The sequence below is a fragment of the Mesocricetus auratus genome, unplaced genomic scaffold, assembly GCF_017639785.1.
Source record: "Mesocricetus auratus isolate SY011 unplaced genomic scaffold, BCM_Maur_2.0 Super-Scaffold_15014, whole genome shotgun sequence".
NCBI classification, from domain to species: domain Eukaryota; kingdom Metazoa; phylum Chordata; class Mammalia; order Rodentia; family Cricetidae; genus Mesocricetus; species Mesocricetus auratus.
In genome coordinates this window covers 36,204,125-36,228,462 of record NW_024429186.1, presented here as the reverse complement: position 1 = coordinate 36,228,462, position 24,338 = coordinate 36,204,125, and the positions used below count along the sequence as shown (strand labels likewise).

At 50.3% G+C, this 24,338-nt stretch overlaps 1 protein-coding gene and 1 long non-coding RNA gene across 2 annotated transcripts in view; one reads left to right on the top strand and one right to left on the bottom strand.

The window, feature by feature from the left end:
- The window catches only part of Plekhd1 (pleckstrin homology and coiled-coil domain containing D1), a 29,605-nt gene extending 5,680 nt beyond the window's left edge, over nt 1-23,925 (top strand). The window contains exons 2-13 of the mRNA XM_040742822.1: nt 4,261-4,354; nt 4,777-4,866; nt 5,056-5,132; nt 5,867-5,958; nt 6,893-6,945; nt 16,198-16,292; nt 18,163-18,256; nt 19,356-19,534; nt 19,990-20,122; nt 21,089-21,233; nt 21,634-21,783; nt 22,030-23,925. Coding sequence (XP_040598756.1) covers nt 4,261-4,354; nt 4,777-4,866; nt 5,056-5,132; nt 5,867-5,958; nt 6,893-6,945; nt 16,198-16,292; nt 18,163-18,256; nt 19,356-19,534; nt 19,990-20,122; nt 21,089-21,233; nt 21,634-21,783; nt 22,030-22,196 — 1,369 coding nt within the window. The 3' untranslated portion in view covers nt 22,197-23,925. The remainder of the gene's footprint in view (nt 1-4,260; nt 4,355-4,776; nt 4,867-5,055; nt 5,133-5,866; nt 5,959-6,892; nt 6,946-16,197; nt 16,293-18,162; nt 18,257-19,355; nt 19,535-19,989; nt 20,123-21,088; nt 21,234-21,633; nt 21,784-22,029) is intronic.
- On the bottom strand, nt 10,680-16,965 carry LOC121139311. Its single transcript, XR_005876234.1, has 3 exons — nt 16,922-16,965; nt 14,089-14,221; nt 10,680-11,076 (listed from the first exon to the last, which is right to left on the bottom strand). It is a non-coding gene; the product is annotated as an uncharacterized LOC121139311 (long non-coding RNA).
- Nucleotides 23,926-24,338: the final 413 nt, after the last annotated feature.

Genomic DNA, 24,338 nt, shown 5'->3' with positions numbered 1-24,338 from the left:
GCCATCTGGAGGTGGAAATAGCAGAGTGGGGGCTGAGGATATGGTTCACCTGGTAGACTGCTTGTCCAGCGTGCCCAAAGCTCTGTGTTCAGTTCTCAGATCTCCATAAGCCAGGCATGGAGACCCATGCCTATAATCATAGCACTCGGAGATGGAGGCAGGAAGATCAGAGGTTCAAGGTCAGCATCAGCTCTATAATGAGTTTGAGGCCAGCCTGACCACCTGAGACACAATGATAATAATAATAATAATAATAAACTAGAGAGAAGAGGCAGCCAGGACTGACATGAAAACATTACCGTGTGCAGACTCCAGGCTTCCCGTAACCCAAGAGGGCTAAAAGCCAAAGCTGACAGTAAAGCTTCTCCAAGGACAGATGCTGGCCCTGGAGATGGGGGAAGCTTCAGACTGGAGGAGGATGGTGCTGTGACATGTGTTTGGAAAGCAGGAAGCCAGCCAGCTGGACTGCAGCCATGTTCTCTTCAGTAGCTGCTGTGTAGCACAAACGGGAAGAGGGGCAGGGTGGCTGTGCAGACATTGAACGTAGAATAAGGCATAGTGGTCACCAGAATGATAATGAACACTTCCTGTGCGTTTACTATGAGCTCAGTCCTTGTGTGATCAGACTCACTTCCCTCTGGGCATGAGAAATAGCCGCACGGGACCCGAGGCCCAGGAAGACTAACTAGTGCCTCGCCCATACTCCTAGTAGCTGGTGGGGCTACCACCTTGGCCGCTGCATTGGCTTCCCACCTCTCTATCCTGGGCGCGTGTCCTCAGCCAGGACAGCAGCTCCATGAGCCATATAGGAGGCAGGAGCAGGGCCTGGTGGTCCTGGGTTCCAGTCCTTCTTCTGCTGTTGTAGGGCTATGTAGATTCCATCACATCTAAGCCCTTCTTTTCTCACCTGTGAAATGGGAGTGGAAGGCCCCGCCCACCTCCAGCATTGTTCTGAGAGCTTGCCTCACAGAAGCTAGTATATAGACATGGTGACTGTGACCAGCCCTTACACTGACCGCCCAGGTCTGCCCAGCCCAAAGGAGGTTGCCCCAGCCTTGCATACTGAGCGAGGGTGTCTAGAACAGGGCAACTTTGAAGAAGGCACGAGAAGATGAATGCTTCTCTGTGCAGTCTTGCAAAGACTTCTAAGGGCCCCAGCTGCTGAGTAGAAGCTAAAGGACATCAGAGTGACCACCACCAAGGCAGTTGGATAAGCAAAGATCTTTTGGGTCTGGTTAAATGAGCCATGGTTATGTTGAGCTTACCCTCTGCCTCCGGGTCTGTGCCAGGTGTGGCTCATACGGCCGTCCTGCTGAAGAATGGCCACCGTGGAGCAAAGGCTGCCTGGAGCATCTCCTCCTCCTTTCTGTGCTTCCTTAGGAGGGGAGTGACATCTGGGGACACCCTGTGTATTGGGAAGATCCTGGGATTTAGCAAATGCCCTGCTTATACCAGGACAATCTGTTTCCCCTGACAGCCAGGGCTAGCTTTTTACAATGTAAGTCAGGTCTTATCACTCCTGCTCAAAGCCCTGCCACGGCCATTTTACCCTGAGAGAAAACCAGTCTCTTAACAGGTAGTTTCAGGCCCTCACGTCACCTCTCTCTTCCATTTCTGCACAGAAAGTGCAGGGGCACCTGCCTGGATGGGTAACTGTGGCTGTTAAATGTATTAGCAGAAGAAACCATGTGGAGCCAGGGGTAGGCTGGGGTGGTAAAGGCTCAGTGAATGGAAGTACTGTCATTGTTGCTATCACAGTAGCCATAGGGCCTTTGTAGTCTAGATATAGAAATTGTGTTCTTGCTTCTTCTGCTTCTGCCTTCTGGATCCTTTTAGAACCAAGTACATTCTCAACCCAGATCCTTGGTACCTGTCAGCCCTGAGTCTGAGGTACCTGCCCTCTCCTTACAGATTCTTCTTGACATAGAGGCCCTCTGTGCAGCTCAGGCTGGCCTCAGACTTGTAGTCCTTCTGTCTCAGCATCTCATGTGCTCAGCATCTCATGTGCTCAGCATCTCATGTGCTCAGCATCTCATGTGCTAAGCATCTCATGTGCTGGGATCTGAGGCATGTGCCACTGGTGAGCCTCTTGTGGCCAAGGCTGCCTTTGAACTCACTATGTAGTTGAGGATGACTTTGAACTCCTTAGTCTCTTGTTTCTACTTCCTGTATACTTGGGGTTAGAGGTGTGTGCCACAATGCTGGTTTATGTGGTACTAGAGATTGCTCTGTGTATGCCGGGCAAGCACTCTGCGGTTAACTACACCTCCAGCCCAGGTTCCTGTTTGATAAAGCCACAGCTCCGTTAGATCATGGCCCTATCTAATTATTAGCTGAACCATAGTCTCCTAGAAATCCTGTGTCCAGATACAGTCGCTCCTCAGGGAGGGATTCAACATATTAAGGGCTCATGAGGCACTATTGTGGGGGTGCCATCGTGGGGGTGGGGAGGCAGCTCTGTTCGGCTTGCCTGCATTTCCCACAGAGGGACCTCATCAGGTCATGCATCCATCCACCCCATCCTGGGTCATGACTAGGTTGTAACTACAGTCTCATTCATTCCCCACATCCATCCCATAATGTAGGTGCCATCACTTCTGTTCTGTGGAGACCAAGGCTCAGGGAGCTGAGTGTCTTTACCCAAACTTCCCATGCCCAAGCTGGAAAATGGGAGGTCTAAGCTCTTACCTACACTGTGACATTCTTTTGGAGACATCTGCCTTCCCACGGGACTGGTATGGCATAGTCCCATCCTCCAGGAGCCCGGTGGCCCTCTCTGGATAAAGAAGCACACAGGTGTGGCAGTGGGTACTCGGTGCCAAGTGCAGGAATCCAAACACAGTGTCCACCAGGGCTGCGATTGTTCTGCGGCTGGAAGAGCCCTGGTACAGTACAGAAAATGAGCTGAAGCCAGACTGCTCTGCAGTCTCAGCTGCTCAGGAAATTGAGATGGGGGGAGATTGCTTAAATCTGTGAGTTCAAGACCAGCCTGGACAACATAGCAAGATCTCCATCTCAAAAGTGGGGGGGGGGGGGCAAAATTATGAACTCACACAAAGTACAAAGTTGAGTTTCAGTTCCCTCGGGAAAGGGACTGTGGCAATCTTTTAGTCTGCCCCTCCACTCTGCCCCAAAGCCACTATAGTTGCAGGGACGATCATGTGGGTGGTGGAACCTGCAGGGGTCCTTTGAATTCTTGATGCCACCAGCATCTTCTCAAGCTACTCATCCGAAGTGAACACTTTAACAACAGGTCTTGAGGTGGTTTTGCAGTATTTGATTTTCATAGTACAAATACTCCTGTGTGGCCTATATTGTCACCAGTGTCGTGTCACTGAATGCTGAGCAGGTAAGAGAGTTACACTGTTAGCCACTGTGAGTCTATCCTAGCAGGTTCCAATATGTTGCTGCTCTGAACTTTCCCCTGTGCACGCACCCATGCACATACACACACATGCATGTGCACAGGCACACTCACACACACATACATGTTCACAAGCACACACACACATACATGTGCATAGGCGCACACACACAGAGACATACATACATGTGCATGCCCTACAACTCGGGATCCCTCCAGATCCTTTTCAGGTTACATCAGAACATTTGTCCCTGAGGAGGGAGAGTTCTAGCATCTTTGAGCCTTGGGAGCTTTGAGACCTAATTGGGTCTCCCCCCGGAGCACCCCCATGGATCACTCAGCTGGAGCACACTTGACTTCCTAAAGCTTCCAGTGATTGTTCTGTATGGGTCCCCAAGGTGGGTCAAGGAGTCTACCTGTTGACATTGAGGATTTGCTTCACAGCCGGTACCCAGAAAGTACCATGGCCACTTTGATCCCAACTTAGGCTTGAATCCCAGACTGAGACAGACAAAAGAGAATGCAGGTATCACCTTGGGGTATCAGGACAGCAGACCTCCACAGCTGATATCCAATTCCATCGGATTACACTGAAACACCGGTCTAGAATCATGTGTCTCATCCTCCATCCACATTGGACGGGCGCTCCCACGCGACTGGGGTACTAGATAGTTCAGAGGGTAAAGGGACCAGGTTTCTACTGTGCTGAAGAGGGCAGTCCTGGAAACCAGTTATGGACCTCCCTCCTTCAGTACCTGTACAGGAGGCCATCTGAGGCCACTCTGTGCAATGTGCATTGTGAACTAGGGTCCCTACGGGCTCCCATGTGAGTTCAGGGTCCCCAGGGGTGTTCTTGACCCACAAGATCTCACCATTTTCTCACGCCTCCCTCGTAGGTTTTTTATCATCAAAGAAAGCTTTCTTCTTTACTACTCTGAGAGTGAGAAAAAGAGCTTTGAAACCAATAAATACTTCAATATACATCCTAAGGTAAGGAGGCTGCTGTCCAGGGCCACAGCGAGGGAGGGCCTACAGGGAACATTTGGGGATGGTAGGAAACTCTCTGTTGTCTTGATTTGGTTTAGAATGTGGAGGACAAATCCTCTCAAGGCTCAAGACACCCCATCTAGCCTCTGCCCTGGGTTTCCCTACACACACACACACACACACACACACACACACACACACACACACACACACACACACACCACTTTTTGAGTCGCAGAGCCCACCCCAGCTCTCCCAGCTCTTTTTCCTTCTGGGAGTCAGTCCTAGCCTTGGTGTCATACTCTGGGATGTGGTCCAGCTTGAGGTCCTTGGCAAAGCCCTTGGCTTTCTCCAGGCGCCTCCTGGGACTCTGAAGTGGTGTGAGCTTGGTGGGGTGGGAGCTGCCTGCTCTGCTTCTCCCACAGGGTGTCATCCCACTGGGCGGCTGCCTGGTGGAGGCCAGAGAAGAGCCCAGCATGCCCTATGCCATGAAGATCTCACACCAGGATTTCCATGTGAGTGGGGACCCTCCCCTAGACCAGGGTTCACAGGACAAAGCAGCTTCACCTTGTTCCCCTGGGAACAGCCCTGTGCAGTCTGGCCTGAAAGGGATATCAGGGCCCAGGCCTGTTGGGGGTGGGGGAGAGAAGATCTCACCTCCCTCTCCTTTAGATTGCTCTCACTCTGGCTCCTCTTCCCGGCAGGGGAATGTCTTGTTGGCTGCTGAGTCTGAGTTTGAGCAGACACAATGGCTTGAGATGCTGCAGGAGTCTGGGAAGGTGTAAGTATCTGCCATCCGGGCCTCTGAGGGGCCGGAAGGAGAGTGGGTGGGCTAGACTGGCCCTGTCCACTTGCCTCTCTGCTGGGCTCTGAGACAGGGCTGTGGGAGCTGGTTAGGGTGTGTGGGCAGAAACAGCTCAGGCTGTAGAGCATCTGTGAGGGTCCCCTAAGTGGTGACTTTGGGAAGGCGTCTGCAATGACAGGTGGCAGATGTGGACATCATTAGCCTCCAATTCCTGGGAGTTAGTCAATCCTTGCTCCTCATGCTCAGCACCTCAGTGCGTCTGTCTTGCCTTCCCAGACCTGTAAGTAACCCTAGCAAGGAAGGACCATAGATAGTATTTACAAATCACAGAAACCACCTGACCAACGCAGCCTGTGCCTATTCAAGCAAGTCAATGCTTCTAACTCAACCAATAACACCAAGTACCTAGCCTTGAACCAGGTGGTGGGCATGCGGCAGTGTAGCAAGGGAAGCAGTCCCTTCCCTCCTCTGTGAGCATCCTTGGCTCTGTCCCTGTGGCCCACTTTGCAACCTCAGCCTCCGGTTACCGTAACTGATCAATGCTGGTGGCGTGCCCAGAGCCCTGGGTGCCAGATTGAGCTGAGATTCTGCAGGGTGGAGGAGAGGCCAATACAGAACATGCACAATCTCCTTCTCCCCAGGCCTTCCTCCTGGTTTAAGTTTGTATTTCTCCTCTCCTCCCCTCTCTCCCATCTGTCTTCCCTCCCCAGGACCTGGAAAAATGCCCAATTAGGAGAAGCTATGATCAAAAGCCTGGAGGCACAGGGGCTGCAGCTGGCAAAGGAGAAGCAGGAATATTTAGGTTGGTTACAGGGGTGAACTGGACTCTGAAGGTCCCTGATGGCAGCACTTGGGGACCTGGGTGAAAGAGGGACTTGGTGGGAGTGGTCCGGGAGGTCTCTCTGGGACTTGGAAGGAGCTTGGCACCTAGAGCACTTCTCGGTGTGATTAATGTCCTTTTGACCAGGGAGCTAGAGGCAGGAGAGACTAGCGGCCAGGAGTTTGGCTTTAGACCCAGCCCCGTCACCTGCCTATCTGTTGTGTGGATCTGTAGGCCACCTAGTCTCTATACGCCTCAGTTACCCCCTCCTTAAAGCAGAGACCGGAATGGTCCCTAGTGTTAGAGGAGGGGTGGGATCAGCTTAAAGGGAAAAATCCCTGGGTGTGTGCACGTGTCAGGCGTTCAGTTGAAGGATCTAAAAGTGGAAAAAACATCATCCTGCCTGAGCCCTGGGTCCTGTGCCTATCCTCTCCATCTCCTCACCAGACCCACTGTAAACTGAGCTGCAAGGGGCCAGCCCCATGCTCGAACTGTCTGCTAAAGGCCCCTCCCTGGTTGGGAGGGATGATGAGAATGGCTTGATCCTCTTCCTGGGAGCTAGCTGAGACTTCTGAGGCTCCTCTCCCCCTGCTCTAAGCACAGCCCCTCCTCACCTGGAATGTGCCCTCTCCGACTAACCAGGCAGGAGGAGGCCGCAGAGACCACAGGCGGCAAAGGCCCTCCTGAGCCTCCATGCAGGTCTCCTGTGGATCTATAGATGCGCAGTACAGGAAAGATGGCCTGAAAGGCCGCTGGGGCCAGTGACACAGCTTCCGTTCAGCAGGGCAGGACCCCGCCCCTGGCTAGGAGAGCAGACCTCTTCCCTGGGAGGTGGCATAGGTGGCAGAGGCCCCCTGGGTCCCCTCCCCGCAGGACCCCTGAGCTGTTTCCAGTGAGTGTGTGCTTGCTTTGGCAGACAAGCTGATGGAGGAGACCGAAGAGCTGTGCCTTCAGAGGGAGCAGAGAGAGGTAAGCACATAGTGCGACTGTGCAGAAAGACTCAACTCCTCCGCAGGGCTGGCATGAGGGCAGTGTTTCTCAACCTGTGGGCCACGACCCCTTTGGCAGGGGGTTGAACAATCCTTTTACAGGGATCGCCTAAGACCATCGAAAAACAGATATTTACAATGCGATTTATAACAGTAGCGAGATTACAGTTATGAAGTCACAATGAAAATAATTTTATGGTTGGGGGTCACCACAACATGAGGAACTGTGTTATTAAAGGGCCTCAGCATTAGGGAGGTTGAGAACCACTGCATTTGGGGATGGTGCTGGTGGTGGTGGGGACTAGTCATGCAGACACTTGTCTGAGAGACCTCAGATGGGATGGAACAGCAAGGCCACTAAATGACAATGTCTTGGTGGGAAGCATAGTTTTCCTGTGAACTCTAGAGAAAGGGATGAGTGAACAGGTCTTAGAGACAAAGCCATCTAAGCATTTCATAAGTGGCTTGGTGGCCTCAGTTATGGGGTGGGGGCTTCTGGTCCATAAGAGTGTTGGGGTTTGAGAACCTCCGCGATCCCTTCATTCTGTTGGCATTGACAATGCGAGCCCCGTGGAGGCTCAGCACAGGCTGAGGACTCTTGCCTCATTTGAGCCATTGGAGCCCAGTCCATTCCCATACCTGAAGGGCAGGGCATGTGGCAAGCAGAAACCTGGAGCTGTGGTTGTATGTGACCTTAGCCCGTCTAGCTGGATGGCCCCTGACAAGTTACTTAACCTCTTTGAACGTTGATATTTTTGTCCAAAAATAATAAAACCCACCCTTTTGGGGATGTTATAAAGATTAAGCAGATTTTGCATCGAAAGTACTTGACATACTGTGTGTACAGTGTGTACTGAGTGACTAACTTCTTCTTAGCACTCTGCTCATATAATCATTAATTATGGGCCACTCCAGCATGGGTGAGGCCTGGCATTGCAGAGTGGTGCCCAGAGAAGCCTATGTAGGCTCCTTTGCATTGTCCCTTTGCATTGTCCTCTGTCGGGCCAGCCACAGGGCTGAGGCTATCAGCTGAAGCACAGTGCCTGGCTGTGACTCAGCTCAGGAATTCCTCATGGGACTGTAACACATGCCCTAAAGTCAAGAAACACAAGGCCCCCTCAGACCACAAACCCTCCAAGTCCTGTCACAGCACCCAGCTTAAGATAAGAGCCTGGTAACCGTGGAAAGAACCAAGACTGAGATGACTTGATTCTTGCAACTTTACATTATGGCTTAATTTCAAACCACTAGGACAATCCACCTTCGTTTTTCTTCCAAAATTTCACCTCCTGTGCCCATTTATTCTTCCAAATAGACTTTAGAGTCTTTTCATTGATTACAAATAAAAGAAAAACAAGGCTCAAGATTTTAATTGGGAGGTATGGAGTTGAAAGTGAGGTTTAGTGTTTAGGCTGACGGTGGTGGTGCACACCTTTATCCCAGCACTCAGGAAGACAGAGACAGATTTCTATGAGTTCGAGGCCAGTCTGGTCTACAGAATGAGTGCCAGGACAGACTCCAAAGCTACACAGAGAAACCCTGTCTCAAAAAAAGAAAGTATTTTGTGTAAGGGTGTTTTTGCTGCACACATGTCTATGTATCACATGTGTGCCGGGTGCCCAGGAAGGGCAGATGAGGGAGTAGGACCCTGACCTGGCCTCACCATAGGACTACACTTCTCTTCCCCCAGAGGTTGAGCCCTAAGGTCTGCACACTCTCACCTAGATCCCATTAGGGTTTGGCCTTTTCTCCATAGCATCCTGTGCGTTTGGAGCAAGACTTTGGGATACTGCCAGAAACTTTAAGGACAGGTGGTTTGGGAGGCCCAGCATGGGAAGGAGTGGGAGACACAGCCCCAGGTGGGGAGAGGAGACTTAGCCAACAGAGGTTGAATCTGGGGCAGAAATGGGCCCGAGGAAAATTTAGATACACTATCTAGGTCTTAGCTTGGAAATTAGGGCAGCGGAGACCCAGGGCACACAGACCTCGCTTAATGCCACAGCACTGAAGTGGGTCGCTGGCAGCTACAGAATACAAGTAAGGTGCAAGCCCAGATGTTGATGTGGGGGAGGATGCTTGGAGCAGGCATCAGGAGGAGAACTCCCTGTCAGTGATGCGTTCTAGATCAGAAACAGAGCCCAGACTGCTCCCGGTGTGGCCACACAGAATCACAGTGCCCAAATGCTATTCTTCCTCAGTTTGCTAACCTATAGGGTAGGTATACTTTTCCCCAATACCATCCCCTCCTATTCTATATCAGAGATTGGCAGAGGAGTTTGGGGCCACATAGAAAGAATTCTGTATCCCAGAGACATGATGGTTCTGTTGATGTATGAGGTTTCTGGGGGATAGCCTGACCCATAGGAAGAAACCGGACTCTGCAGCCAGGAGACCTGCCGGAGTCTCGCGGTGTGAATGTTGTCTGATTCCTCTGGGCTTCATGTTCTTCATCTCTGACGCTTGATAAAAGCAATAGCAGCCAGCTGCTCTGTGTTCTTTTGGGTTTCCAGGAAGCCAAACAGACTAGAATTCAGGGAAATGTGCCATGTGATGGTGTGGCCATGTATTTGTAGTCATGGTGTAGACATGGCATTTTCCATGTGTCAGAGAGAACCTGGGACTCTTAGCCAAGAATGCATTGAGAATTTCCTGGGCATATCTTCCAGGGCCATCAGACTTCTTTTTTTGGTGGTGGTGGTGGGGTGTTCTTTCTAGATAGTTTCTCTGTGTAGCCCTGGCTGTCCTGGAACTCACTCTGTAGAGCAGGTTGGCCTGGAACTCATAGAGATCCACCTGCCTCTGCCTCTCACGTGCTGGTATTAAAGGTGTGCGCCACCGCCATCCAGCAGGCTTCATTCTTAGTGCAGCACATTCTGTAGATTTTGACAAGTATAAAATGCCACTAATTCACCGCTGCGATATCACAAAGAATAGTTTCACTGCCTTAAAATCCCTGTGTTCTATGTGCCCGTCTCTCCACTGACTGTAGCAACCACTGATCTTTTTTTGGTTTTTTTTTTTTGTTTTTGTTTTTCAATACAGGATTTCTCTGTATTGTTTTGGAGCCTGTCCTGGAACTCACTTGGTAGACAAGGATGGTCTCGAACTTACAGAGATCCGCCTGCCTCTGCCTCCCGAGTGCTGGGATTAAAGGCATACGCCACCACCACCCAGCTAACCACTGATCTTTTTACCAGCTGCAATATTTGCTTTCCAGAATGTCATGGACTTGGAGTCATATACCACATAACCTTTCCAGGTCACCATCTTAGCCTAGTGAGGTACATTTAAATGTCCACCATGCCTTTGTACAGCTTAAACACTGTTTTTTTTTCAGAGCTGAATACATTTGGTATCTGGGTATATACCTCAGTTTGTCTATTTTCCCACTGAAGGACCTCTGGATTATTCCAGGTTTCGGTAATTATGAATGAAGCTGCTATAAACACTCAGATAATTAGGAGGTTTATTTTGGTATGGAAAGATACTGTCAGTTCACTTAAATAAGTAACAAGGGATATTATAATTTTTAGACATAGGTCTCAATATTTAATTTGGAAGGAATTCTCTTGAATTCACTTTGGCTCATGTTACTCAGAAATATATTGTTTAATCTCCAGTCACTTTGTGGATTTTCTTGCTATTGTTTTGCTATTAGTTTGTAGTATAATTTCATTATTTATTAAGAGCAAATATTATATGGCTTCTAGTCTTTTAAATTTGTTAAGGTGCTTCTCCTTCTGCAGAGTCTACTGCTATTGGTAAATGTTCTATGCGAGCTTAGGAATAATGTAGAATATGCCATCATTGAATGGTGTGATTTATTGATCCTAGTCAGTTTGATCTAGCATGACAAAATCAGGCCAAGTGGCTTCAACAAGCGTTCTGGAGATAGAAAATGAAAGATCAAGTTGTGAAAAATCCATGGTCTCTTCTGAGGTCTCTTCCACAGGCAGCTGATGGTGTATTTCAGTCCTACCTTGTCCACACATGGGATAACATGAAAGCAAGCTCTCCGGTGTATTTGGAAGTTTCTCTCAGCAAAGACGTTCTTTATTCTGTCACAGTATGGCTTTGTTATTCTGCTTTGGGTTTTGCTTGCTTGCTTGCTCTGTGAGACAGAGTGACATGTAGTTTAAGTCAGCCTTGACCTGATAAGCTTTGTTTCCTGCGTTCACATCCTGAGTTCCGGGACAACAAGAGCGTACCATCACACCTGAGCGCACCATCGTGCCTGGCTATTCAGTTGTCTTGTGTTTTGAATCTCAAATTTGGTGTGTGTGTGTGTGTGTGTGTGTGTGTGTGTGTGTGTGTGTGTGTGTGTGTGTAATTCCCATTTCCCTAGATATTAGTTATCTATTTCTCCATACCTATCTTTTTCTATTAAAGTCTTTAGCATATAACCCACAGTTGGGTTTGTTTTTTTGTTTCTAATTCCTGGTCTGATAATTTTAACAATCCTGCCATCTGACTCTAGTTCTGATAGTCTCTTCAAATTGTGTATTATACCTTATTTTCAGACAGGGTCTCTCTATGTAGCCTTGAATGGCCTGGAACTCACTACATAGACCAGACTGGCCTCCAACTCACAAGGATACATCTGCCTTTGTCTTTTGAGTGCTAAGATTAAAATCCTGGCCTGGATGGCACATGATAAGTGGTTATGAAATTACAAGCAGTTTGCATGAATGAGGTTGTGCAACCCTCCTAGTAAGTCTACAAGACCATGCTTCCTGTTTCAGGTAGTACTTGACCGTCCTCTCCTCTCTCTGCTCTAGATCTTAAGGCTGTCCAGCCTACAATCCCCAGCTTCATTTTGCTGTTTATGTGCAAATGACTCCCAGGTTGATACCTTTAGTCCCTTCCTTCTGTTTCCAACCATCCTCTGATTCCCAACAAATGACATCACATTCCAGCCAGATGTTCAAAGATGCTAAGAATATACCTTGTCTGAGACCAAGATGTCTTGCCTTTACCCTCCCTAGAAGAGCTGGTTTCTTCTCACATACCCATCTCGGGCTATGTACCACCCAAGGTTTATGCAGGTCAGGAACCTGAGGGTCCTCCCTCCTTCCTCTCTTTCCCACCCTACTCCCAAGTCCTATAGCTAAGTGCCTTGTGTAAACTAGTGTTGTCACCTCCTGCCTGGGGTCCTTAAACTCTTTCTACCTATTTTGTCTTTTCCTCCACACTGCAACCAACTCAAGTGTTTACAGGGAAAATAAATCATGTCACCTGCCACCATCCTTCTGCTCTCGGAACTGTCTCTGCAGCTGCTGCAATGATGTATACAGCTGCAATCCCAGCACTGATTGTGGCACCAGGAAACATGGTCAAAGCCAGTCTGGGATACAGTCTGTCTCACTATGTATCCAAACAAACAATCAAACAACAAAATTTTCTTTGCTTCTTGTTCAGGGAAAAACCAAACAAGATTCTCTACCAAACCAAACAAGATCCTCTACCTAACCCTGAGGTCCTGCATGGCCTATGGTGTCTCCTTTGTCAGCTTCCCTGCTTCTTTGACCCCTGCCTCCTGCCCATCATATTTGCTCTCGTGTCTCATATGAGCCTGACTTGGTTCTTCCAGGCAACATGTTTCCACGGGAGCTTTGTATATTGTATTTCTTCCATCTGGAATGTTCTTTCCTCTTGTACCTACTAGGCAAGCCTCTGAGCTAAATCTCCAACCCGTTTATGTTCCCACCTTTGTCTGTCAGCTCAAGAATCAACTGGTTGCCTCTCTTCCCACCTCCATCGAGTTTTCTATTCCATTTCCATCCAGGCCAGCTTGACCTGGTACTGAGTCCCTGTCCTGCAGGACATGAATCTTGTAGTACTCTCTGGGATACCTGATTATTTTAGTAATGCTGGATTCCTACATTTGATCTAAAATTCTGGTCTGGGTTTCTGAGTAGCTGCCCTAGACCATAGGAACATCTTCAGATCCTCCATGCAGAGCTCAGCAGGTACTTGGTAAATAGATGTAGCATGAATGAATAAATAGAACTATGAGAAAAAAATCTCACGGGGCTATTTCCTGGAATTGCATTGTGTCTGTAAATTAGTCGCAAAGAATTCTCCCTGTATCAAGGCTTCCTGATCAGGAGCCCCTGTAGCTGTATTCTTTTCATGGGTATAATTAGTTTTATTGAGGACAAGAAATCATGATCTGTGAAGCATGGCAAACAAGATGTGTTTAGCTTAGCGGGCAGGAAACTTGGGGACAGAATGGCTTTTTAAAATACTTGAAGGGAAAAGAAATTAGTCTTATTTGATGGTCCAAGGAGAAGCTGGATTCGGGGAGGGAAGCTGAGAGGGAGGCAGATTTGAGCTGAAATGGACAACACGGGCGGCTTGCTTCTCCAAGTGCACTACAGCACCCTGGGATGACCAGGTGCTAGCCACTGCCCTTGGCCCTGCGGGTCTTCTGTTCGGCTCTGGGTCGTGTGCTAGCTCCTGTTTTGTGTGCTGGGTTCCACAGGTCTCGGAGACTAAGAGAGCCCATGGAGGTAGGTGTGATAAAGGCCAGGAGTGAGGCAGCTGCTGAGGAGAGGGAAAGTTTGAACAAGGCAGAGATGGCTCGAGGGACTGGGAGAGGAGCAGAGTTTTGTCCATGAGTGAGGTGAGCCTGCTATTGGTTCCCTGTGAAGATTTCCACTAATCATTTGCCAATGCTTTTGTATCTGTGGCTTTGAGTGAGAGAGAGAGGGAGGGAGGGAGGGAGGGAGAGAGGGAGGGAGGAGAGAAGGAGGGAAGGAAAGAGAGGAGAGAAGAGATGGAGGGAGGGAGAGAGAGGAAAGGAGAGAAGGAGGGAGGGAGAGAGGAGAGAAGGAGGGAGGGAGGGAGGGAGGGAGGGAGGGAGGGAGGGAGGGAGGGAGGGAGGGAGGGAGAGAGGGAGGGAGAAGCAGGGCTGCCATGAGAGTCACTCAAACCAACCTTGGCCACCTGTAGGCATAAAATCATCAGGGGATTCGAGCATCGTGTAAAGACTGAACTTCTTTAAAGTTGCTTTGGTGCTGGGTGGCTCTGGTTCACGACACCCATTCTTCTGGCCCCTGGAGGCAGCAGCAAATGCTCCCCTGGGCATAGCTGGTCACTGACGTGGGTAGAGACAACTTACCACATATACTTGGGACCTCTGAGTGGAGAAGAACATAAGGCAAATGGGTTGTTGTTGCCCTGTTGTGTTCAAGGTTGCTTTCCCCTTGGGTTCTTGGAGGCACTGCCTGGCTTCTGCTAGTGTTCCGAAGTACCTGAGCACAGGGAAGGGAAGGTTGAGTTTCAGACACTGTCCGTCTACGGACAGTTCAACAGAAGCTATGCCAGTGTGGTTATTCCATTGTGATTGCACGTGAAGGGAGGTGGCTGTTAGCCCCAGGGCTAGGGAGCTTTGCAGGGAGGCGAAGTGAGGCTGGAGAGTGGAGTCCTCTACTGAGTCCTGGTGATCATTTCTGAAACAGCAGGAGTCTTGGGACCTGTGTGAACCATTATGGAGCTCAGGTGCTTCCGGCTAGTGAGTTCTATGGGCTTCTCAGCAGCTCTTGCACAGCTGACAAACATCACCTGAGGAGAAGTAGTCAAGTATGTTGACCCTGGCCAGAGAGGCTCTCAGCACCAGCAACACCATGTGCATTAAAGCAGAGTTTCGTTTTTCTTTATTATTATTATTGCTATTCTTATTTTGTGACAGGGTTTCTCTGTGTAGCCCTGGCTGTCCTGGAACTTACTCTGCAGACCAGGCTGGCCTCAAACTCACAGAGATCCACCTGCTTCTGCCTCCCTAAAGCTGGAGTTAAAGGCGTGTGCCACTACTACCTAGCCTCATATTTCTTTTTTTAAGGTCTGAAGTTTTCTTCAGTTGTAAGGAGGGATATATGCAAGAACACAAATTTAATTTATATCTTATTTAGATATGACATGTCAAATATAGATATAGGCTAGGTCATGGCTTCTGCAGTTACCAAAAGCCCCTATATGTCCATGGTTTTTAGTAGCACAAATGGCTACTTGGGCTGGCTGGAGCCCTGTCTCATGTGTCCTCATTCTTGGGGACCCAGACTAAGGGGACCCCCTACCTATGCCAGGAGAAAGGAACCATGGGCTACCACACATCATCTTTTCAAAAGATATCTGCTCTCCTGCTCACATCTGCCTCAGCCACTCCCATGAGCCCTGCTACCTATAGACTTGCATGTGCCCAGGGGCATCAGAATGCCAGGGAGCAGCCCAGGTGGTGGTGACCACATTTAGCAAACTGAGGCAGTTTGTAACCATGTGTCAGTAAACATTAGACGAGAAAGAAGTAGCTTACTTGGGCAAGAAACTTAGGTGTGTGGATTAAAATAAGACTCTCCTCTATGTATTTTATTCCCTCTCTGCATCTCTTCAAAGCAACATTGACCTCCATAGGCATACCATTCCCTAGCAAGGATGCCATTATACTTGAGAACAAAGCCCCCAGGGGACCAGAGAATAATTTGGAACTGGAAAGTGAGAGAGCAGATGCAGAAACAAAATGCTTCCACAACATAAAATGTAGAGGAACAAAGCAGATGACATAAAAAACAAAACAAAACAACTTATGAACTTGGTGAAATGGATCCCTAATACCATCTGCTACTGACCCAGGGGTAACAGGACCCCTAACCTAGAGGCTCCAACTTTCTGGGAGAATCATTCAGGCTGGCTGGCTTCCCTGAAGGGACTGGTCTGGCCCCCTGGGACTTGTCCTGGGCCTTCCAACACTCCTATTCCCATAGGTCTGAGGAGAGGGAAGCTGTCCACCTGACTCATCCCTACAAATAAAGAAAATCTTGGGTTGGGAATAGCTTGGCTTTGCCACTATACCTGATGTCATTCTGTATCCTGGAAATACACACTCCACGGATTTTTTTTGTTTTTGTTTTTCCATGCTTAAGGCACAGCCACTTCACCTTGGGATGTTAACCCCTAGAGCTGCCCAGTGGAGCAGCATCCAGAATTACCATCACATGTATTAAGAGGATCCTTGTTGGGGACATGTCTAAGCCTGTCCTTCCTCTTGCTGATGGTTGTCATGGCACAGGTTCATCACGCTTTTGGGTTAGTTGAGACTGCATACCACTGAATGGAGCCTAGGCGCTTGTGCCCCAGGCTGAGCCAAATCCTGGAGTGTCCTCTGGGCTAGCATAAGGAGGAATCTCCTGAGGCTAGGGCCCTGCACCACCTGTGACGTGCCCCTTCTCTTCAGGAGCTTGAGCGCCTGAACCAGGTGCTGGAGGCCGAGAAGCAGCAGTTCGAGGAGGTGGTACAAGAGCTCAGAGTGGAGCAAGAGCAGATCAAGAGGTGATGGCTGGTCCTGGGGGGCATCAGGGAGGGCACACCCCGGCTCTTGAGGGGATAGCACTGGGGCAGGGATTGCCCTGGTCCTGGGAGGGGCAGTGGGTCATGCCCCACCCTTGGAGGGATAGCACAGGGGAGAAGAGGAGGAGGATGCCCAGGCCCTGGGAAGGGAAATGGGAGAGGGCATGCTCAGGTCCTGGGAAGGGAAATGGGAGGAGCATGCCCAGGTCCTGGGAGGGAAATGGGAGGAGCATACCCAGGTCCTGGGAGGGAAATGGGAGGAGCATGCCCAGGTCCTGGGAGGGAAATGGGAGAGGGCATGCCCAGGTCCTGGGAGGGACAATAGCAGGGATTCCCTGACCCAGGGAGGGAAAGTGGGGGCATGCCCTGATGCTCGGAGGGGCAATGTGGGGATGCCTTGCCCCTGGGGAGGGGGCAGCAGGGGGAGTTGTTAAGAGAAGCTTTCCTTGAGAGGAGCCTTCTCGCCCGCCTGGTCCCAGATCCGCATCAGTCCCAAATAAACACACAGGAGGCTATATTAATTATGAAGCTGTTGGCCTTGCTTGTCTCTTACTAGCTAGCTCTGACTTAAGTAATTACCCCATAATTGTTAATCTAAGTATGTTTCTTACCGGAGAATAGTTCCAGGCTTCCTACCCCCATGGCGTTACATGTTGACTCTCTTGTGTTTCTCCTTCCCAGAATCCTCCTGGACTCCTAGCCCCACCTATCTAGATTCCTATAGGCTCAACAGTACTTTATTGACAAATAACAGGCAAATAACAGGACTTCCCCAACAGGGAGTACCCTGGCCCTGTGAGGAGCAATAGGGGATTTTCTAGTCCTGGCAGACCCATGTGCAGACAGACCTGGAGAGGGCATTACCAGGAAACACGTATGACCTGGTCTTCCCAATGCTCCAGGTCTTTAGTGTACCCAGAAAATATGCCCCCTTCCCTGCCGCCGCCTCAGTAATCATTTCTTACATTTTTTGTGAGCCTAGCCTTTAATGGCTGAGCCATCACTTCAGCCCTAGTAGGTCATTTCTAACCATTGATAATGATCTCTTGCCTTGGTATGAACAAGAGTGTGAGGCATGGGTGAGTACAGGCCAGCCTTCCTCAAGGAACAAGCCCCTCCTACCTTTGTGAGAGCCACTTACCCAAGTTATTGGCACCAAGTTGACCTGGCCTAGAAGTGCTGTCCACAAAGACCCCCAGTATCCTCCGTCTCTCCTGTGGTCCTTTCACATTTTAGTTAATGACACAATGGGATCTTTAATCTGATGTATTATTTACAGATCTAGTTACCCTTTATAAGCATGAATTACATTATAATCTCATGATGGTAGAATGTGTATATATCCCCAACCCAGGTGACTCCGATGTAGTCTATCCAGAATTTGGAAACTACTTCTGCTATTGATGGTACTCCATGTCATACCGTCACACCTCCACCACCATCTCCACCACCACCATGGACTATGAGTGATAGCCCAGAGACACTTGTGACAACCTTATTAAAGGGAACCACTTAGATATGCGTTTGGGGGAGGGAGAAATGCAGGGGCTCTTTTTCCTAATTTTTAAAGTTAGCACACAAATAAGAGAATCTCCCTAAGTAAGAGATCAAACACTTGCTAGACACTGAATTAAAAGCTAAGTCCCAGGGCCTCACTCTATGTGGTAAGTGAACCCTCCTCGTGTGGCTGAGCCTTCCTTGCAGCCCTGATGCTGCGGCTGACAGCACCCGGTGTCGCAGAGAACTGGCTGTCCGAAGGCCCTGCTGTGCCACATCAGGGACGACAGAAGCATGTCTATATGCAGATGTTGGGCAGGGTACGCGCTGCCATTCCAGCTCTCCATCCCCACAGGGAGCTAGAACTCACTGCAAGATGCCTCAAGGGTGTGGAGCAAGAGAAGAAGGAGCTGAGGCATCTCACAGAATCCTTACAGCACACACTGGAGGTGAGGGGCCTGCTTGCCCAGGAGGCAAGCTGGTGGGTTGGGCTACATGACACTGGATTTCTCATTTATCTCCCAGGGAAGGTGCCAACAGGAGAATGAGCATGGTGGGAAGTTTATCTAAAGGAGCCTGTCTGTGGATGGTTGGGAACTCTAGCTAACACATGAAACCCAAAGCACTGACTGGTTCTTCCAGACCCAGAACAAACATTCCAGCTTGCCCTTGTGACGACCGTGGCCTCAGGAGACCGCTTTCTATAGTGCTGGGGGTTTATACCAGAGGCAGTATTGATTAGAGTGGGCGATGGAGTCACCCACCACATCCTTCTGTGGTTCCTTCATTTAGCTGCTCCTGGGTGAAATTGAGCATGAAGGGAAATCAGCTTCTAGGTCACCCTCATCGGATACAAGAAACCGAGAGGGGGAGTGGCAAGAAGCATGTGTCAAGGACAGAGCGCAAACTTCTTAGTCTATCGTACAAGTACAGCCCTCCCCAGCCTTTCCTCCCCAGCTGCCCATCCACCACCTGCTCAAAGACACTCCAGCCCCTGTTCCAACCACTGAGCTCATGTCCCAGAGGAAAACGGGCTTCTTGATCCCCCACCCCTCTGTCCTACTGTTGCGTCTGTACAACAGATCCTTTTATCTCTTCTTTGGAGAATCATGTGCCTTCAGACTCAGTCAAAATATCTCTTTAGTCAAGCTTCCTTGATCCTTCTAGGTAGGTATTTGCTCTGTGTTCCCATGCATTTTACACATGTGTTATAGGATAAACATTGTGGGTTGTATTTTCAAAACTGTGGACTTCACTTGGCCATATCTTAGCAGTTTCCCAAAAGCCCAACACCTGAAGTGAGCTTGGGGCCTGACCCTGATAGGTACCCTCTCTATTGGAAGTCACATTGGGTTTCTCCTTGTCTGTCTGTCTTGATGGGGGAGTAACCTGGCCATGTTGTAAGAAATGAGATCTTGGAATGAGGCATGCCAGGAGGTGGAGGATTGAGGGAAGAGTAGATCACTCCCTGCAATTGCAAGGAGACCAGGGCAGCCATGCTGGCGAACTAACGGTGATCCTTCTCGCCCTTCCCTGCCTTTGTGCCAGGAACTCTCCATAGAGAAGAAGAAAACCCTGGAGATGCTGGAGGAAGATAAGAACCAGCCACAGCCACTGACCAATGAGAGTGAGCAGCCACTTGCCAGTGATGGTCTCCATAGCAACCTCAGGCAGATCGAAGAGCGGATGCAGGAGCTTTTGGCAGAGAAGCTTCTGGCAGAGAAGAGGTGAGTCACCCGAGGCCACTGGGTCCTTCAGCAACTTGGGAGCTGGAACTGCCCTCAAGTTACACAACTGGACTTGAGTTCCAGTTGTCACTGATGAGACGGGTTACTTACTTCCTTTTTGTCAATGACCTGGCTTTCTAAATCTGACTTGACAAACCATTTAGAGCAACATCAGGTCCTCAGAACAGTGCCTGTGGCCAGCCAGCAGGTTCCCTTAGCTTCTATCCACCCAAACCCATGAAGAAACCGAACCTCACTGGGTTCGGAGGACCACCCGAGGTCAGAGAAGTGGCAGTCCCTGAACCTCTAAGCCTAGGGCTCCCCTCACTCCACACCACCCCTCTAATACCCATCTGACTGGACCCAGAGAGGACTCAAGCCTCTTTCTAGCTGTCCGTAGCAGGAGCAACCCCCTTTGTAGGCGAGCATTGAGTAAGCACCCTTCCTGCCCGCAGGATGAAGGAGAACGAAGAACGCTCACGGGCCCTGGAGGAGGAACGGGAGTTCTACTCAAGCCAGTCTCAAGCCCTGCAGAACTCCCTTCAGGAGCTGACAGCGGAGAAGCAGCAGGCCGAGCGGGAGCTCAAGGTGTGCAGCCCGCGCTCCAGGCCCTTCCCACTGCTGGGGACTCCTGCCCATCCCTGTACTAAACAGCTGCCCTAAATGCCCCTCCCAGTACGTCTCTCTATGGAGAGTTCCTGGCACAAAGAGGTAGCGGTCTAAATGCCCCTCCCAGTACGTCTCTCTATGGAGAGTTCCTGGCACAAAGAGGTAGCGGTCTAAATGCCCCTCCCAGTACGTCTCTCTATGGAGAGTTCCTGGCACAAAGAGGTAGCGGTCTAAATGCCCCTCCCAGTACGTCTCTCTATGGAGAGTTCCTGGCACAAAGAGGTAGCGGTCTAAATGACCCTCCCAGTACGCCTCTCTATGGAGAGTTCCTGGCACAAAGAGGTAGCGGTCTAAATGACCCTCCCAGTACGTCTCTCTATGGAGAGTTCCTGGTACAAAGAGGTAGCGGTCTCTCTATCATTGATAGACAAGTGTTAGGAACAGGGCCATGCCCAGCATCTGCTAAGGTGTAGAACCAAGATGTGGAAACTTCCATCCACTCCCATTGAGCCCAAGATGATTGGGAAAGGTGTCCCAGCCATTTTTCTCATTGCTGAGATGACGTTCCTGTCAAAAGCAGTTAAGGAGGGAAGGTTCATGGTTTGAGGGGTTGTAGTCTGTCATGACAGGGAACTCATGGTTGTGGGAGTTTGAGGCAGCTGGTGACATTGTGTCTGCCGTCAGGGAGCAGAGAGATGAATATATCCCTTTTCCCCTTTCCCTCTTATTCAGTCTGCCGCCTCAACCCATGACACAGTTCCACCCACACTCAGGGTGCATTCTCTACCCCCTGTTAAACCTTTCTGGAGACGCCCTCACAACACACCACAGGTGTGTCTCCTAGGAGATCCTAACTCGGGTCCAATTAGCAAAGAAAACAAGGCATCGCAGAAGGCTTCTGGGGAGGTGGAGACTGCTCCCTGTACTCGGCTTCCCTCCATCTAGGCTGAAGTGAAGGTACGCATGGACCTGGAGAGACGGCTTCGGGAGGCAGAGGCAGCCTTGCGGAGCTTGGAACAAGGGCTCAATTCCAAAGTTCGGAACAAGGAGAAGGAAGAGAGGATGCGGGCTGACGTGAGCCACCTGAAGAGTAAGGCCTCCCTCCAGGGCCCAGCCTCATTCCCAGAGCTCAGCCCCCTAAGCCGAGTCCCCGAGAGCCTGGAACAGGGCCTGCATGTGTGTGGTGTCCTTCCTGGAGTTCCTTCTCCAGACACCGTCCTGTAGGAGTCCCTCTGGCACTGCCTCTTTGTGGCAGCTGGGCCTGGGGTGAGGGTATGGGAGGAAAGACTGAAATTTTGTCCTCTTTTTCCAAAGCTCAGAGCTCTGTTCCCAGCAGATTTCTTTATGATAGTCACAGGCTGTGGTTAGAGGAGGAACTGTGTTCTGTAAAGGATAGACTGATGTATCTCCCACCTCAAAGGAGAACTTCGAAGGACAGGTCCAAAGGTCCAAATAAAGATGCGATCAACTGCTCCTTCGTGTCACCATAGGGTTCTTCGAGGAGTGCATCCGGAATGCAGAGCTGGAGGCCAAGATGCCGGTCATCATGAAGAACTCCGTGTACATCCACAAGGCGGCCACTCGTCGCATCAAGAGTTGCCGTTTCCACCGTCGCCGGTCCAGTACCTCCTGGAACGACAGTGAGCACCCATAAGCCCCCGTGGGGCCAGGTGGCACAGGCTGTGTTGGCGACAAGGCAGGAGGAGGGCATGTTTGAGAACAAGTAGACAAGGCTGGGCAGTCTGTCCTTGAAACTGGCTCTACCAGCCTTGGGCAGAAGGGACCAAGTGAAGCTCAACAGCGTGTAGGGCTGGGATGAGGGCGGAAGGGTGGGCTCGGCAAGAGGGAGTGCCATTCATGGGCCATTGGGTCTTTGTGTCCCCCAGTGAAGCCATCCCAGTCCTTCATGACCTCCCAGCTAGAAGCCAACAACATAGAAGAGCTGAAGGAGGTAGCCAAGCGGCTCAGCCGAGACCAGCGCTTCCGGGAATCCATCTACCACATCATGGCCACCCAGCCTGGGGCCTCTGCGCTCCCCCGGGGTGGGAAGTGATGGGGACTCCTCTCCCAGCTCCCATCTTTCCTTGGTAGGGCAGAAGGGAGGCCTGACTCCCCTTGGCTCCTCTCCATCAGAGTACCACTAGGGGAGGGGACACCCTCATTCTCAAAGGGGGTGACACATCCCTGTGTTTCACCTCGAGCCCTGACCTTGGAGACCAGAAGAGAGTGTTGGAGCCCCTGGAACTGGAGTTGTGAATGGCTGTGAGCCTCTGTGTGGGTTCTGGGATTGAACCTGGGTCCTCTGGAAGAGTCACAAGTGTTCTTAATCACTGAGCCATCTCTCCAGGCCTGAACCCTGACCTTGGGTCGGCACTAAGTAAGTGGGTCCACACTGGGTGCTACCTGGCTGTCACGATGAGGCCTGGCCGTGTGTGGTATCGTTGGTCAGGAAGAGAAAATGTCTGTTTCGCAAGGGCAAGTACTGGCTGAGGACTGAAAAACTTCCCTGGTACCCACCAGACCCATCTGTGCTGCTGCTCTGTCCCTAACCACAGGACACCCCCTAACTCCCTCTTTACCCCGTTCCTTCTATATGACTTTTGTCCAGGTCTCTCATTTACTCCATGTCTCTGGAGAGGGAAGAGCAGGCCCTAAGACACAATCCCAGGTTCATAGTATGCTATTTCCTGGCAGCTGCCCTGGCTGTAGGGCCACCCAGGCCTCCCCTCCTATTTACAAGTGAGCTTCTCCATAAACAGCTCAACAACCTGCTAAAGGGAGCAGGAGAAGTGTAACCACACTTGATCCTTTCCCAGACCTGGTTGGGAGCTCTCAACCCTGGGGCTTTCCCAAAGTATACACAGCAGGATCAGGGTCGAAGAAGCCAAGGCTCCTGTAGTATCCACAGTCCCGGCAGAGCTATAGCTGCCTCAGGCTGTTGTGCCTCTGCTGCCCTGAGGTCTCAAAGGCCTGTCCCCTGCCCAGCTGGCTTATCTTGCTGTCTCTCCTCTCCTGCAGCAGCTACACTCAGTGAACCAAAGCAGCCATGAGCCCACCACATGGGCAGCCAGCAGCCATTGGTTGCCTTGGCCTTGTTGTCATGGCAACACTGTAACACTGCAGATTTTGTGGAAGACGCACTGCCTTTCAGGAGGCCAAGGACTGTGGAACGTGTTCCTCATCCCAGACAGTCTTCTGGGCTCAGAAGCTGCTGTGTCTCATCCTCTCCAGACAAGACTGGGAGGGGGCGGAGAGGTGGTTCAGAGGACATTGATCCGCTTACAGAGCATCCAGATTTGCACCCAGCACCTATGTGGTGTCTCACAACCATCTCTGATTCCGTTGCCAGGAGACCCAGCGCCCTCTTCTGACCTCTAGGCACCAGGCACTCACATGGTGCATGCACATACATACAGACAAGGCATTCATACACATAAAACAAATCTTCACAGACCGTCTAAAAGGGGCTGGGGGCTGGACACTGGTGGAACTAAGGCGTCCATTTTTTTTTAATTTTTTTAGTCCTTTAGAAGACTGAACTGTTCTGAGGGAGGGACAGGAGGAGCAGCCCCTGGGGAGAACTCTTGCCAAGGCCTAGGCTAGGGACCCTGTTCTCAGTGGTCCCTTCTTGGTGGGTGTGGTCTCAGGTAGGGTGCTTTGGGATCCATACATTTGAATGTAAATATAAAGCTTTTAAATGTGTATAAGCATGCATAAACCTGGGGCTTATCTATACCATATGTATGTGGGATGGAGTTTGAAACGAAGAGTTATAAAACCAAGATTACCGGTTTTGTTTGTTTTTGAGGAATTAGTAATGGCTTGCTCTTGGGGTTTTCCTGGGCAAGCCTTTAACCAGGAGTGTGTGTGTGTGTGGGGTAACTGCTATCACAGAGCACCTGCAAGTGTGTGTCCTGTTTTGTTTATTTATTCAGGTCTTATGTAGCCCAGGCTGGCCTTAAACTCAGTGGTACTGAGGATGCCCTGTTTCCACCTCCTGAAGGCTGGGCTTCAAGCATGCTTACTAGACAACACTCTACCCTGAGCTACATACCCAGCCAATCTAAGTAATTTATGAAGAATGGAGGCTGCTGGGCATTCAAGAGGCTAAGGCAGGGAGCCCATCACAAATGTGAGATCAAGTGAGTCTGGGCCAAAGATTGAGACTCTGTCTCAAGACAAAGTCAACAAAACC